At 47.1% G+C, this 16,544-nt stretch overlaps 1 protein-coding gene across 1 annotated transcript in view; it reads right to left on the bottom strand.

Annotated features, from left to right (window-relative positions):
- The window catches only part of LOC121329217, a 35,683-nt gene extending 24,646 nt beyond the window's left edge, over nucleotides 1-11,037 (bottom strand). The window contains exons 1-5 of the mRNA XM_041274694.1: nucleotides 10,936-11,037; nucleotides 2,054-2,469; nucleotides 1,770-1,913; nucleotides 1,205-1,328; nucleotides 338-723 (exon numbers count right to left, since the gene is read on the bottom strand). Coding sequence (XP_041130628.1) covers nucleotides 338-723; nucleotides 1,205-1,328; nucleotides 1,770-1,913; nucleotides 2,054-2,424 — 1,025 coding nt within the window. The 5' untranslated portion in view covers nucleotides 2,425-2,469; nucleotides 10,936-11,037. The remainder of the gene's footprint in view (nucleotides 1-337; nucleotides 724-1,204; nucleotides 1,329-1,769; nucleotides 1,914-2,053; nucleotides 2,470-10,935) is intronic.
- Between the last annotated feature and the right edge of the window lie 5,507 nt (nucleotides 11,038-16,544).

Here is a 16,544-nt window from a genome sequence, read left to right as displayed (position 1 = left end):
TCTCTTGAGGGGCCATACAGCGTACCTGTTTTCATTATTTTGTTTGGGGAAACCAGAGAGACCACGGTGATAAAAAACAGGTCCCCACTTTACCCCCACGCTTTTTTGGTTTTAATACGGTTTACCAGACCTCTGTGCTTTACAATGCTTCCCTATGGTTTACCACACCTCTGTGCTTTACAATGCTGCCCTATGCATTACCAGACCTCTCTGTGCTTTACAATGCTTCCCTATGCTTTACCAGTCCTCTCTGTGTTTACAATGCTTCCCTATGCTTTACAAGACCTCTCTGTGCTTTCCCATGCTGTCACTGTCACTGAGCGACGGAGGCACTTACAAGATGACCGGCTCTGTTGGAATGAAAGGCAGGGTGTGCGGCTCGTTCTTCATAGCGCAGGACCAGGAGGAAGGATCGGGGTGCGAGGAGGAGGACGAGGAGGAGGGAGGTGGGGCGTGGGGGGAGACATTCGGCGGGGTGGAAAACTTGATGGGGGAGGCCTTGGGGAGAGAGAAGCGTTGAGGCGAGAGTTTGGAGGGTGAGGGCTTGGTCTGGGGGGTCTTGACGGGAGTGCAGATCCTGTCCGGGGTGCGCGCGGTGTCGGGGGTCCGCACGGAGTCGGGGGTGGAGACCACATCAGGGGTCGACAACTTTTGGGTAAAGTCGTCCGTTTCCATCAAGAGCTTTTCCTTTTTCTTCCTCCAGCCTCCTCCTCCTCGCTTCTTCTAAAAGAGACCAAAACTCACATTTAAAACAATCACACCTCCCACTAAAAAATTGTTTTTAAAAAAAGTATATTTTAGACTGGGAATTTTTCACAGGGAACTATTTTGATAAACGAGTCATTCAGCAGATGCTTTTATCCAAAGCGACTCACAGAGACTAGGGGGTGGTGAAATCTGCATCATCAACAACTGCTGCTGCTGCTGCTGCTGCAGAGTCACTTCCAATAGGACCTCGTTTTGTCTCATCCGAAGGACGGAGCACAAGGAGATGAAGTGACTTGCTCAGGGCCACGCACACACAGTCAGTGGCTGAGCCGTGATTTGACCCCAGATCCTCCTGGGATGTACACATGTACATATATGATATATACAAGCATGGGTACATTTCACGGAAATCCGTCAAACATGAAAAAAAAAAAACACAGCCTTATGAATATGGTGGGAGAGGTGCTCTGGGTAACTGGACCCCAATTTGTCTTACCCTTTTCGGGGTTCCCCCAGGCACCACAAAGCACCCTGACTTGTAGTCGAACTGGGTGAGGTCCAGCTGCCCTCCGATGTGCTTCACCATCTCGATCCTGCTGCGCATCCGAGTGCCGTCCGGACTGGAGAGGGGCAGGAAGAGAAGGGAGCACCGATCAAAACACACAGCCACAAACACCCACCTACTGATGAAGCACTGGAGCCCAAACGCTGGTGTGCTTGACTCAGCCTCTTCTAGTCTCAATAACACTGATGAAGGCACTAGAGCCCAAACGCTGGTCTGCTTGACTCAGCCTCTTCTAGTTTCAATAACACTGATGAAGGCACTAGAGCCCAAACACTGGTCGGCTTGACTCAGTTTGTTATACAGTACTCTGATGATGACATTAGCTCCATTTCACCTTCATCATCACAATTCCAGTATAACCTTTTATTCATCGCATTACAAAAACAATAATCAAAACAGCCGTTATCAGTTATTTAAAAACAACCGTGATCCCGCTCCAAACCCACGAGCCCCGCCTCTCCCTTTGACTGATAACGCGACTAGCTCCGTCCCCTACCTCAGATAATAGGTGTCTGTCTTCCCCACGGAAGCTCCGGACCTCCTGAACACCTCTTTCCTTTTCCAGCCGGATCCCAGTATGGGCCAGTCCTCCCAGTCATCCTCCACCAGTGCCTTCTTCCGACGGGTCCATCCAAACGAGCTGGAGACAAGAGAGTAGAGAGACGTTATGTACAACTTGAAAGAAACTTGCATGGTAATAAACAATACATACATAGAAAAACGTGCGTGAGTCACGTGAAATCTCGGAGAAGCTGGGTGAAAGCTGCCCGGGTCCCTCACTTGTTTCGGCGCTCCCTCTTGCTCTCCCCCGGGAAGTTAACCTCGCTCCACGCCACGCTGCTCCCCCTCTCGCTCTCCCCGCCGTTGCTCTCGTTCTCCCCCAGCAGGAGGTCAGCGCCGCTGTTTACCTCGCGACTTCCTCCTATTAGTTCCTCCCGCTCCGGACTTCCGTGCGCCTTCCCGTCAGCTCGGACCAGCTCTATCTCCCACTCCTCACTCCCTCCCAGCTCCCCCTCCCCGGCTCCTGTTGGTTCAGCCTCCCCCGCTCCTATTGGCCCAGGCTGCTCCGATGCCGACACGAATGGTCCAGCCTCCTCCCCTCCCTCGACCAGCCCATTCTCCGAGGGGCGTTCCAGCTGGTGTTCACTCATTTCAGCAGCCAACGTCCACGTAGACCTTTTCGTAACACATACACACTTCAAAAAAAAAATGAAAGGAGTCAATTACTCTCCCGCTGGAACTTGCTAGGCTAAATGTATTAAATAAATAATAATAATAATAATAATAATAATAATAATAATAATAATAATAATAGGGTTTTAAAACAACATGACTTTAAGAACAGAGTATCACGGATAGTTTCCGATACATAAAATCTTATTGACAACAGTATTGCTTGCTGCCAGTGATAGAGCACACTCGCACGATGCAGCTTTTATAACACTCTGACTTCACAGATGTGCATTTCTCTCTCTTTTTTTATTTTATTTAGTAATCGCCAATTATTTTCTCCCAATTTGGCATATCCAATTTCGGTTCAGCTCACCGCTGCCACCTCCGCGCTGACTCGAGGGAGCGCTGAAGACGAACCCGCGCTGTCCTCCGAAGCTGTTAGCCGCCCGGTTCTTTATACACTGCAGACTCGCCGTGCAGCTGCCTCAGAGCTACAGCGTCAGAAGACAGCTCCGGGCAGCTTACAGGAAAGCCTGCAGGCGCCCGGCCGGACCACAGGGGGCACTGGTGAGCCGAGGACACTCTTGCCGACCTAAGCCGTCCCTCCCCCTGGGCTGCGTTCTGCCATCTGTGCGCCTCCCCCCGGGGGCTCCCGTCCACAGTCAGCAGTGGAATAGCCTGGACTCGAACCGGCGACCTCCAGGCTATCGGGTGCATCCTGCACTCCACGCGGACGCGCCTTTCTAGAATTGTGGCTTTGAAACTGGCTAGTAAGTGGCACTCAGGACTGAGATGGATTTACAGAGGGAGGTGGTGCAGACAACGCTGGACAATTTCTTACTGTATAAGTGTGTTCTTTAGATTGGAAGCATGACATTCATCTTCCTTTGCTTTACTCATTGCGAGGACAGCTGCAGTGCATCGCTGTGCAGAAGGTAGTCAAGCCGTGTTTTTTTTTTTTATTTTGCACATGCGTGACGTAAACGGTTCTATGTTTGGCTATTTTGTGTCTGTCATGTTAATTTTATAACACTGAAACATTTGAAAACAAATGTATTTCACTGCCATATTTGTACAACTACAGTACATATCATTGCTCCGTATAGATACGCTTGAAAACAAAGGCTTTTCACTTTTTGGCAACTTTCAATATATTTTTGGCTGGACTGGGACAGCGCGCTGTGGCTCACAGTCTTGGGCGCTCACAGCCAGTGATTTCAAACCTGGCGAGACAGTATAACCAGACCCACTCTGTCAAAGATAGAACCGGGAGAGACCAAGAGTCACCTGTCCGAGATGGACAGATCATTCTGCAGCATCTTTGTGATGTCCATTGATAATCAGCACAATAAAAAGTCACTGCGCCTGTTCCGTAACAGAGCTCGTCATTTTTCAATTACAGCTAGTGAAATTTATCCAAATATAAGTGACACGTTTCTTTTGTTGCTCAGTGTGTGTGTGTGTATATATGTGATATTTTGTTCAATTTTTGCAAGTCGCTTTGGATAAAATTGTCTGCTAATTAAATACTATATATTGCAGCAGCAGTGGAGAAGCCAAGGTTTGCACCCTTGCATCCTGAACTGGACTTCGCGATTAAAACCAGGCCGAGATACAGCCTTCAGACCGAGACCAAGACAGTTCAATCGAAGACGCCAAGGAAGACTTCCGGGAGAGACGTCTGTCTCTGGATTTATTACACCATTTTTTATTTTTTATACTTTACAGAAAGCTGGCAAGAAAAAAAATGGAAAAAAATGAGACGTTTCAAAATCTAACACGAAATACTAACTGTGCTGCTATTGCGGTTTCCGGTAGATTTATTTTTTTGCGATCTCATTTTGTAGTTTCTCCGATTGCATGATGTTAAATAAGAGATCTAAAATGATGTTAATCAATCCATCCATCCTTCCATCCATCCATCTATCAAAAAGCGCTAACGGATAACGAGACAGAACATCCGCACAGCCCTGAAACACGACGCTTAAAAAAAACACTCGACTGTCCCACAACCTCGTCTTCTTTAATTACAGCATCACAAGGGGATCCGTGGATTAGAAAAAATAACAGACGGGCCTCTTCAGTGCGTTCCAGGAAAACAATCCCATCTGTGGTCGTTCTGTGACAAAAATAACAGACGGGCCTATATATATTTATATATATATATATATATATATATATATATATATATATATATATATAGTATTATATAAGTATGGTTGTGTCAGTATGTGTGTTGTGTTCACCCAGTGTGTTAAGTGTGGTTGTCAGTATGTGTGTCAGTGTGTTAAGTTGTGGTGTGTGACAGTAGTCACACACACACCTGTGTGTGTGTGTGTGTGTCAGTGGTGTGTGTGTGTGTGTGTGTGTGTGTGTGTGTGTGTGTGTGTGTGTGTGTGTGTGTGTGTGTGTGTGTGTGTGTGTGTGGGTGTGTGTGTGTGTGTGTGTGTGTGTGTGTGTGTGTGTGTGTCTGTGTGTGTCAGTGTGTGTGTGTCAGTGTGTGTGTGTGTGTGTGTGTGTGTGTGTGTGTGTGTGTCAGTGTGTGTGCGTGTGTGTGTGTCAGTGTGTGTGTGTCAGTGTGTGTGTCAGCGCACGTGTCAGTCATATGTGTGTGTGTTTGTATGTCACAACATTGTCACACACACACAGTCCGCATGGTGTTGTGTCAGTACACACAAGTCAGTAACCAACATACACACACAGTGTGTCAGTGTGTCAGTGTGTACACAGTGTGTGTGTGCGTTGTGGTGTGTGTGTGTGTGTTTGTATGTGTCAGTGTCAGTGTGTGTGTCAGCATGTGTGTGTCAGTATGTGTGTATGTTTGTATGTGTGTCAGCATGTGTGTGTGTGTCAGCGTGTTAAGTGTGTGTGTGTCAGTGTGTGCGTGTCAGTATGTGTGTGTGTGTATGTGTGTGTGTGTGTGTGTGTGTGTGTGTGTGTGTCAGTGTGTGTGTGTGTCAGTGTGTGTGTGTGTGTGTCAGTGTGTGTGTGTGTGTGTGTCAGTGTGTGTGTGTGTCAGTGTGTGTGTGTCAGTGTGTGTCAGTGTGTGTGTGTGTGTGTGTGTGTGTGTGTGTGGCATGTGTGTGTGTGTCAGTGTGTGTGTGTGTCAGTGTGTGTGTGTCAGTGTGTGTGTGTGTGTGTGTCAGTATGTGTGTGTGTGTGTCAGTGTGTTAAGTGTGTGTGTGTCAGTGTGTGCGTGTCAGTATGTGTGTGTGTGTCAGCATGTTTTAAATGCATGTACAGTATTTTATTTGACATATCTATGTTAGTTAATCTCTGGCCTCCTGTTGTAACAGTCCGTGTCTAACACAGCGGGGGCATACTCACCCCCTTACACAATTACACACGGGCTTGTTTTTATTTTATTTTATTTGGTTTTTGGTTTTTGGTTTTTGGAAGATCCCTTGCCGTATTTAAACCCAGGAAACCGGAAACCGCGTCGTTGTTGAAGCTTGTGTGCAACTGAAGGGTTCTTGAGCTGCGGAGGATAAGAGAGAGTCGGGCTTCTCGCATCACGTGATGGGGGGGGGGGGGTACCCTCTACCCCCTCCCCGATGAGGAGAAAAAACAGACGCGAACTCCTCACTCGGTCCCTCGGTGGATTTTCAATGTGTTTCAAAGCATGCACACACACACTTACCACACCTCTCCGTTTCACTGTAACCCTTAACCTTGAGCACAGGGTCCGAGTTTATTCACCGTTGATTTTTGTTTTAAAAAATGCGGTGTAAATCTCGGTTGAACACAGTTAGCACTAATAATGATGAAGATAATAATAAAATAAACTATGTGTTTGGAGACGCGCTTCACTCCGCCACGATCGCAGCTGCTTTGCATGCATATGCTGAACTAAGCGGCGGTTTGGCGCTGCTAAATCCTGCCCCCTCTCTGCCCCCCTCCCCTAAAAAAAACCCCACGGAATGCACACAAGACCTGTCACGTTTTCTGTCGTGTGGTTTATAAAGTCGGCTCAGCAGGAGCGGAACCGAGCAGGCCGTCAAACCGGGTCTTACTGAACCGCTCCGAGCCGCTCAATCACTAACGCAACCCCCAGTAAACAAACACAGGACGAATATATGAAATCACGACTCGTTAAAATCAATTGGAAATACACACACACACACGCACCACAGTAATTAAAATGCCGTTTAGAAAACAAACAAAAAAATAATTGGCAACTACTAAATTTAAATTAATTAATTAATTAAAATAAACAAACAAATAAATAAAGTTTACAGACAGGTTGGATCCGGTCGTCCGGTTTGTCAAGCTTCATCCTCATCATACTTGAGTCGTTCTCAAAATTAAAGAGCAAAGGTTTTCTGAACGCCGTTGTATTATGCTACTATAATGTATTCTGCTCTTTCCACTGTACTATTTCATGTATTATGCTGCTTTCACGTGTTCTGCTCTTTCCACTGTATTTAATGTATTATGCATTGTGTGTTTTTTACTGTATATAATGTATTGCGCATTTCTCTGTATTTGAAGTATTATGGATTTTCTTGTTGTTACTGCATCTTGTAAAGCGCTTTGTGATGGTGGTCTATTATGAAAGGCGCTGTATAAAATAGATTGATTGATTGATTGAAACAACAAGCACTCCATTGCTGACGTCACTTTTTTGTGTTCCCCCTCGTTTAACGGAAGATACTACTCAAGGTTTTCAAACGTCTGTATTATTATATTTCTTGGCAGACACCCTTATCCAGGGCGACTTACAATTGTTACAAGATATCACATTATTTTGAACATACAATTACCATTTAATACAGTATAAATAACTAAACAGCAGCTGCAGAGGCTGGCTACTTGCGTGCCTTGCAATGAAAGAACAGTTCCTGTGTGTTTGCTGCTGACGCGCTTAATTCTGATACTATACTATCGAAGACGCAAAATCTCATATCTTAGCGTCTCATATCTCATATCACCAATCTTTTTTTCATAACCATGACAACGGTACGAGGTGGGTGGGATGGATATATTTTTTGAACAACGAGGATGAGCTAGACTCTGGTACAGTCTGATATGGTTTGGTGTGAAATGTTTTTAATTGTCAATCGCTCCATAACTGGGTGGGCCCAGGCCACTCAGGCCCAAGCATTGCGCCGCCCCTGATGCATCGCCAGGGCGACGCGCATCGCCAGGGCGACGCGCATCTTCAGTGTGACGCACATCGCCAGTGTGACGGCATTACCTCGCCAGGGCGACGCGCCTCGCCAGGGCGACGCGCATCGCCAGTGTGACGCGCATCACCAGGGCGACGCGCATCTTCAGTGTGACGCGCATCACCAGGGCGACGCGCATCGCCAGTGTGATGGCATTACCTCGCCAGGGCGACGCGCCTCGCCAGGACGACGCGCCTCGCCAGGGCGACGCGCATCTTCAGTGTGACGCGCATCACCAGGGCGACGCGCATCTTCAGTGTGACGCGCATCACCAGGGCGACGCGCATCGCCAGTGTGACGCGCATCGCCAGTGTGACGCGCATCTTCAGGGCGACGCGCATCGCCAGTGCGACGCGCATCGCCAGGGCGACGCGCATCGCCAGGGCGACGCGCATCGCCAGTGCGACGCGCCTCTTCAGTGCGACGCGCCTCGCCAGGGCGACGCGCCTCTTCAGTGCGACGCGCATCTTCAGTGCGACGCGCATCGCCAGGGCGACGCGCCTCGCCAGGGCGACGGCATTACCAGGGCGACGCGCATCGCCAGTGTGACGCCATTACCAGGGCGACGCGCCTCGCCAGGGCGACGCGCCTCTTCAGTGCGACGCGCCTCTTCAGTGCGACGCGCATCGCCAGTGCGACGAGCCTCGCCAGTGCGACGCGCCTCGCCAGTGTGACGGCATCACCAGGGCGACGCGCATCGCCAGTGTGACCGCATTACCAGGGCGACGCGCATCGCCAGTGTGACGGCATTACCAGGGCGACGCGCATCGCCAGTGTGATGACGCGCCTCGCCAGGGCGACGCGCATCGCCAGTGTGACGCGCATTACCAGGGCGACGCGCATCGCCAGTGTGACGCGCATTACCAGGGCGACGCGCATCGCCAGGGCGACGCGCATTACCAGGGCGACGCGCATCGCCAGGGCGACGCGCATCTTCAGTGTGACGCGCATCACCAGGGCGACGCGCATCACCAGTGCGACGCGCATCACCAGGGCGACGCGCATCGCCAGCGTGACGCGCATTACCAGGGCGACGCGCATCGCCAGTGTGACGCGCATCGCCAGGGCGACGCGCATCGCCAGTGTGACGGCATTACCAGGGCGACGCGCATCACCAGGGCGACGCGCATCACCAGGGCGACGCGCATCGCCAGGGCGACGCGCATCACCAGGGCGACGCGCATCGCCAGTGCGACGCGCATCGCCAGGGCGACGCGCATCGCCAGTGCGACGCGCATCACCAGGGCGACGCGCATCGCCAGTGCGACGCGCATCGCCAGGGCGACGCGCATCGCCAGTGTGACGGCATCGCCAGGGCGACGCGCATCACCAGGGCGACGCGCATCACCAGGGCGACGCGCATCGCCAGTGTGACGCGCATTACCAGGGCGACGCGCATTTCCAGGGCGACGCGCATCGCCAGTGTGACGCGCATCGCCAGGGCGACGCGCATCGCCAGGGCGACGGCATTACCAGGGCGACGCGCATCGCCAGTGTGACGGCATTACCAGGGCGACGCGCATCGCCAGTGTGACGCGCATTACCAGGGTGACGCGCATTACCAGGGCGACGCGCATCGCCAGTGTGACGGCATTACCAGGGCGACGCGCATTACCAGGGCGACGCGCATCGCCAGTGTGACGGCATTACCAGGGCGACGCGCATCGCCAGTGTGACGCGCATCGCCAGTGTGACGGCATTACCAGGGCGACGCGCATCGCCAGTGTGACGGCATTACCAGGGCGACGCGCATCGCCAGTGTGACGGCATTACCAGTGTGACGCGCATTGCCAGGGGGTATTTACAGTTTTTTTTTTCCTTAAGTCTGTCTATGTTTGCAGACAGGGAACCAGCATTTCAAAAGGGCAAGTACACCGACAGACAGATTGAGCTTGGGTTCAATATATTACTATTTTAAATAAATAAATAAATATAAATAAATAAAATTCTTGAGTTTCTACAGGGGTGTTTTTTTTTTTTTTTAACGTTGCTATTTTTGGGGGTTTTTTCTAAATGATTATTTTTAATTAGGAGTAGTTTACAAGTTGAATCTGCATTGTCTCAGTGGGTGAGGATAGGGTTTTCTAAATGATTATTTTTAATCAAGGAGTATATTACAAGTTGAATCTGCTTGTCGCTCAATGGGTGAGGATACCGTGAGACGTCGGAGGGCGTACTGGGCTGTTCATACTGGTCTGCCTCCCCCACTAACAGAAGCTATGAACAAGGAACCTTCGACGTTTGACTACATGTGAAAACTTCTCTTCTCTTTTTATTCGAAAGCAGATAAGCTTTCGTCTATTCTGTTTATCATGTATTTTGTCAGCATTGCAAAAAATCAAGTGTGTGTGTGTGTGTGTGTGTGTTATACTTATATATATATATATATATATATATATATATATATATATATATATATAATAGTTATTCTAATATCATGCATGGTGTAACATTATTTTAACACAATATCAATGTATATTAATTACACTAATAAGGGTTTATTATAATAAATAATAATAAATAATAAGTACTTAGTAAGTGTGGGGTTTTTTTCATATCATGCGAATTACGATCTATAACAATAATAATAATAATAATTATAAGTAGTAGTATGAGTGTGTTTTTTACATATATAATAATTCTTGCAAAGCTCTGGAGAGTGACGTCACTGAGCAACCTCGATAAATTCCTCTGTCTAAAAATAGGCCCACTGTGCCGCTGTGGACTGCTGTGTGCTAAATATCACTTGCGAGTGAGCAGCGGCGATCTCACTCACACACACACACACACACACACACACACACACACACACACACACACACACACACACACACATGGTCCACGCTGCCAGGGCTAGCCCCCCCCCCCTCCAGTGTGGGCTTGCAGGAGCTAGATAGAAATTGCTGCACTGCGGGTTTTTTTTTTTTTTTTTTTTAGCTGTGTACAGCTTTGTCTAACAACACGGGGGCTCTCTCGTTGCTTGCAAATTTCCACTCCTCTCTCGCCGAGCCCAAATTAAACCTAATGCAGCCCGACACTGTAAAATAACACCGACCCCCCCACCCCCACGCCCCCGCATGACGCTCGCTCGCTCGCTCTTTGTCTGCTCCATTACGTTTCAAAGAGTCAGTCTCGTTGTTCTGTATATATAACGCTTCATTTCTGCTGCTTCCCTTTCTTCAGCAAACAGCCCCCCTCCTCCTCCTATTAAGGATTGAAATGCTATTTTTCTCTTGCGTAACATTAATATATATATACATATATATACACACACACACACACACACACACACACACACACACAGTACATTTACTTACCTACCCTGCTCGAGGGGTCACACCAGGCCTGTAACCACAGCAACCCCAGAATAGAATTCACAGAACGACGAGCAGAACTCCGTCGAAGCACGAGCTCGCTCGACACCGCGATAATATAATTACTCCCCCCCCCCCCCCCCCCCTCTCTCTCTCTACGGCGACGCTTGCATTTTAGCCAGCCGTTTTTTACACTGAGCATGCGCACAAGGCTACAGATTACATTGCTAGTACATCGCTCAGGAAACTGCAGCTTGCAAACTACATCGTCAATGAAAATGGAAATAAATAAATAATAATAATATTATTCTCATACAGCCCTCGAAGCAGTGACCATTAAAACGAAGCCAGCACTTAAACAGAAAACAAACGTAAAATAATAACAATAAGAATAAATCGTATTATTATTATTAGAATTATTATGATTATAATTCTTCTTATTATTATTAGCTCCGCAGATGACTCAGGCTGTCTTTATAATCCTGAAACTCATATCCAATGTGTCCTGCACGCCACGCCGTCCTAAATCCAATTCTAGATCCATTGCACATTTTATGAATCGATTACTGATCATGCTACAAGACGAAGCCCCGAAAGAAGCGTGGCCTGGCCCTGTGACGCAGCGTGTGTGGGAGGATTTCCCTTGTGACGTCACGGGGTTGCCGATCTGGCCCACAGGGACCGCTGGGCTGGCCTCATGCGCCCCCTGCTGGCTCCGAGGGAAATCCGAGTGGGGCTGGGAACAGCGACCCCAACTGGTCTGGTCAGACAGTCACATCGATAAACAGTTTCCTGGACGTTAAGTTCGTTCGTGGTTACCGACCTCCTACGAACTGTCTCCGGATCTCCGGATCACGCCGCGTCGTTTCCTCATCCCTCGTTTGTTTTCGTCACAACGTCTAACACAGAGGGGTTCAGCAGCGGCGCCTTCACAGCTCCGCTTGACAAACGCTGCTAACGCGCTCCGGTGTAAATACTTTCCGTCGTTGCGAAACTGAACAGAATCTAACGGCCCTTATTATGGCCGGGACCCGTCCCTCTCTCCACCTCTGCAAAACGGCTGACTCAGCTCCCCAAGACTCCCTCCTTGCTCATAAAGAACGTCACACGCTTCTTAAAACGCTATAGATCACGAGTTAAGGTGAGACGAAGCAAGACCTACAGAATTGCAGGTAGCTGGGATTTATGCAAATATCAGCATTACAAGAGCCAATCAAATCCTCAGGAGAGTAAATGCAAGTGGCTGTCCAGTTAAGGTATATATAGACCACTGGAAGGGAACACGACAGCAACTTCAACTGTCACTCAAAACAGTAACGGCGTCACTGCGCGCGTCTCAGGGCAGGGCTGCGTCACGCACCTGTTACCGGTCGCTACAGATTCGTCTTCCCTGCGGGGGGGGGGACGGGGGCCGTTCGCCGCAAGAACAGCAGCAGGGCTGTTTCTGTGTGGTGGTTGTTTTTGTTGTTGTTTTTTTCTTATTAGTATAGCTTGTTGCGTGTTTTTTAAAATGTCTAGAATTCTTCATTTGCTTCTACACATCTGCCATTTTCCGCCTGGTTATTTTGTGATTTTTTTCATTAATTTCTGTAAATCGCTTTGGACAAAAGCGTCTGCTAAATAATAATGTCTCCCTGATTATATATATATAATCAATGGCACCGCTGCTAGATTATCAATAATAATCTGATATGAGCCAGCGACGTCTTTTCTTCAAGGCAGACGGCAGATAAATCATTGTTAGCTCAGTTATAACGACTGTTTTCTCTTCTCAACCCCAAACCAGCCACACACAGACCCGAACACGAACACCGTCGTCTGCGCTGCTCGCCGCATGCTTAGCTTTGAACCCGCTTCTAATTTCAATCTCTCTCGCCTCTTTCTCAGTCTCGACGAAGCGCCGTATTAAATCTGTACAAACAATTTGCATAGAGAATCGCACAAAGAACTGAAAACGCAACCCTGGCTTTCACTCACTGCCTCCCGCTCCACGTCGGCAGAGCCCTGGGTACACTGCTGTGTATTCAAGCGTGTGCAAAAACAACGACCTTCAGTTCACGCTGGTGAATACAATGGACGAGGCGGTTGCACACACACACACACTAGCTTGTAAACTCGTCGTGTGTATCTATCTTCTATATTTTCCCCCGCTCAATAAATATTAAACTGCACTTGAACTGAGCGATAACGAGGCAGACTCAGTCACTGTCCGGAATAAATTTCTTGCAAAGACGAAACATAATTACGAGAGGGGGGTCGGGCAGTGGCTGCTGTTTTTTCGCTCCCAACATGCAGCTTTCCCCCCCCCCCCCCCCCCCCCCCCCATACACTAATCATAATATAATATAATAATAATATATTAATAATAATAATAATAATTAATAGTTATCATAATAATTATAATTAATAATTCTGCACGCGTGATGCGTCGCTGTGTGAAATGCACCGCGCAGAACCATGTAATACAATAACACAACATTCAAAGGTTGTTTTGTTTTTTGTGAGCTCCAGTCGAGATGAATTACAACCCTGCTGGCGCGTACTTTGAGACTAAAACCTGAGCCACGGTTCTTTTGCCAACGCGGGTAGTTTATATCCCAAACAGCAGGACGTACAAAATAAAAAATATATATTATCGTTAAAAAAAAGAAAAAAAGAGGTGACAGAGAGAGAGAGAGAGAGAGAGAGAGAGAGAGAGAGAGGGAGAGAGAGAGAGAGAGAGAGAGATCGTGGTAACCTCGCGTAGCCAAGGCGGAGGCTATGGGAAACCTGGCAGACATTTCGCATAGGCGCTATATAACGCCTAATATTACTAACTTTTGGCGGAGATCTACAGCAGTGAATGCGATGGCAGGCTTTCACGTTGCGGGTTCAATATGTTCCTACAGCAATGTTCGTTCACCCTTTTAAATGAGCGCCAATGCTTATTTTCTTCCTCCAAAACTAAAAACTGCAAAGGCATTTTTACATGCAACTTATCATAGCTTATCTGGTTTGCCATGTTTATTAATATGCTTTACTAGACCTCTCTGTGCTTTAGCAGACCTCTCTGTGCTTTACAATGCTCCCCTAAGCTTTACCAGACCTCTCTGTGCTTACAATGCTTCACTATGCTTTACCAGACCTTTCTGTGCTTTACAATGCTTCCCTATGCTTTACCAGACCTATCTGTGCTTTACAATGCCTCCCTATGCTTTAGCAGACCTCTCTGTGCTTTACAATGCTCCCCTAAGCTTTACCAGACCTCTCTGTGCTTACAATGCTCCCCTAAGCTTTACCAGACCTCTCTGTGCTTTACAATGCCTCCCTATGCTTTACCAGACCTCTCTGTGCTTTACAATGCTCCCCTAAGCTTTGCTAGACCTCTCTGTGCTTTACAATGCTTCCCTATGCTTTGCCAGACCTCTCTGTGCTTTACAATGCTTCCCTATGCTTTACCAGACCTTTCTGTGCTTTACAATGCTTCCCTATGCTTTACCAGACCTCTCTGTGCTTTACAAAGCTTCCCTATGCTTTACCAGACCTTTCTGTGCTTTACAATGCTTCCCTATGCTTTACCAGACCTTTTTAACTGTTTTCAGCTCTTTAAACAGTTCCAGAGTTCAAGCTACAGCCGACCTGAAATCTGCTGTGTTTAAGAGCCGAGAACAATTATAAAAGGTTTAATTAAGCAAACGATCAGTTCAATTAAGGGTCAAGTTTAGTAACTGCCAGCTCTGTTGGAATTAAAACCAGCCGACACAGCAAGGGATCCCCCAGGATCCGGGGTGGGGAAGCGCTGTCATATACCTTATGCGCCTCATGTCTAACAAACCTACATATTTATATATATATATATATATATATATATATACACACAGTGCCTATAGAAAATCTACACCCCCTTGAACTTTTTTCACATTTTGTTGTGTCAGTGTCTCAAGAGTTTCATGCATTTAAATGAGGATTTTTTTTCCACTTATCTACACACCATACTCCACACTGTTAAGGGAAAAAAAAAAAAATTATATAATTATATATATATATATATATATATATATATATATATATATATATATATATATATATATATACAAAACTGAAAGATCGTAATTGGATAAGTCTCCACCCCCCCTGAGTTAATACTTGAAAAGCACCTTTGGCAGCAATTCCAGCTGTGAGTCTGTTGGGATAGGTCTCTACCAACTTTGCACACCTAGATTTGGCAATATTTGACCATTCTTCTTTACAAAACTGTTCAAGCTCTGTCAAGTTCCTTTAGGAGCGTTGATGGACAGCAATCTTCAAGTTATGCCACAAATATTTGACTGGATTTAAGTCGCGGCTCTGACTGGGCCACTCAAGGACATTTACCTTTTTGTTCCTTAGCCACTCCAGTGTAGCTTTGGCTGAAAGCTTTCATGCTGAAAAATGAACTTCCATCCCAGTTTCAGCTTTCTTGCAGAGGGCAGCAGGTTTTCCTCAAGGACTTCTCTCTACTTTGCTCCATTCATTTTCCCTTTTATCCAGTCCCTGCCGATGAGACATATCTCCATAACATGAAGCTGCCACCACCATGCTTCACAGTAGGAATGGTGTTCTTTGGGTGATGCGCTGTGTTGGGTTTGCGCCAAACATTTAGGCCAAAAAGTTCTATTTTAATTTCGTCAGACCACAAAACTTTTTGCCACATGGCTACAGAATCTGTGTTTTTTTGCATACTTCAATCGGGATTCAAGGTGGGCTTTCTTGAGTAATGGCTTCCTTCTTGCCACCCTACCACACTGGCCAGATTTGTGCAGTGCTTGGGATATTGTTGTCACATGCACACTTTGACCAGTCTTGGCCATAAAAGCCTGTAGCTCTTGCAAAGTTGCCATTGGCCTCTTGGTAGCCTCTCGATCAGGCTTCTTCTTGCTCGGTTATCCAGTTTGGAGGGATGACCCGATCTAGGCAGGGTCTTGGAGGTGCCATACACCTTCCACTTCTTAATAATCGTCTTGACCATGCTCCAAGAGATATTCAAGGCCTTTGATTTTTTTTATACCCATCCCCTGATCTGTGACATTCAACAACTTTTTCCCAGAGTTCTTTTGAAAGCACCTTGGTGCTCATGGTTGAGTCCTTGCTTTGAAATGCACTACCCAGCAGAGGGAACCTACAGGAACTGCTGAATTTATCCTGAAATCATGTGAATCACTACAATTTAACACAGGTGGAGGCCACTTAACTTGGTGTGTGATTGTGAAGACGATTGACTACACCTGAGCTAATGTAGGATTGCTATTACAAGGGGGGTGGAAACTTATCAACCAAGCTACTTCAGCTTTTATTTTTAATTAATTTTCTACAAATTTCTAGAATATTTTTTTCACTTGGAAGTATATACACACACACACACACACTGAGCATCAAAAGAAACGTGTCACTTACATTTGGATAAATTCACTAGCTGTGATTGAAAAATGATGAGCTCCGTTTCAGAACAGGCACAGTGACTTTTTATTGTGCTGATTACACTATGTAACACAATTTTTGTTCCTGGGTAGTAAGTGTTATTTCCTAATTGCTTATGCCTCAAAAGTATAGAAAATGGCGGTTATTCCCCACAAACTTTGCTTTTGTAAATCTTTTGTA

The sequence above is a fragment of the Polyodon spathula genome, chromosome 16 (genome assembly GCF_017654505.1).
Source record: "Polyodon spathula isolate WHYD16114869_AA chromosome 16, ASM1765450v1, whole genome shotgun sequence".
In the NCBI taxonomy this organism is placed as follows: Eukaryota; Metazoa; Chordata; class Actinopteri; order Acipenseriformes; family Polyodontidae; genus Polyodon; species Polyodon spathula.
The sequence above is the reverse complement of the archived record's forward strand: the minus strand, read 5'-3'. Positions and strand labels throughout refer to the sequence as shown.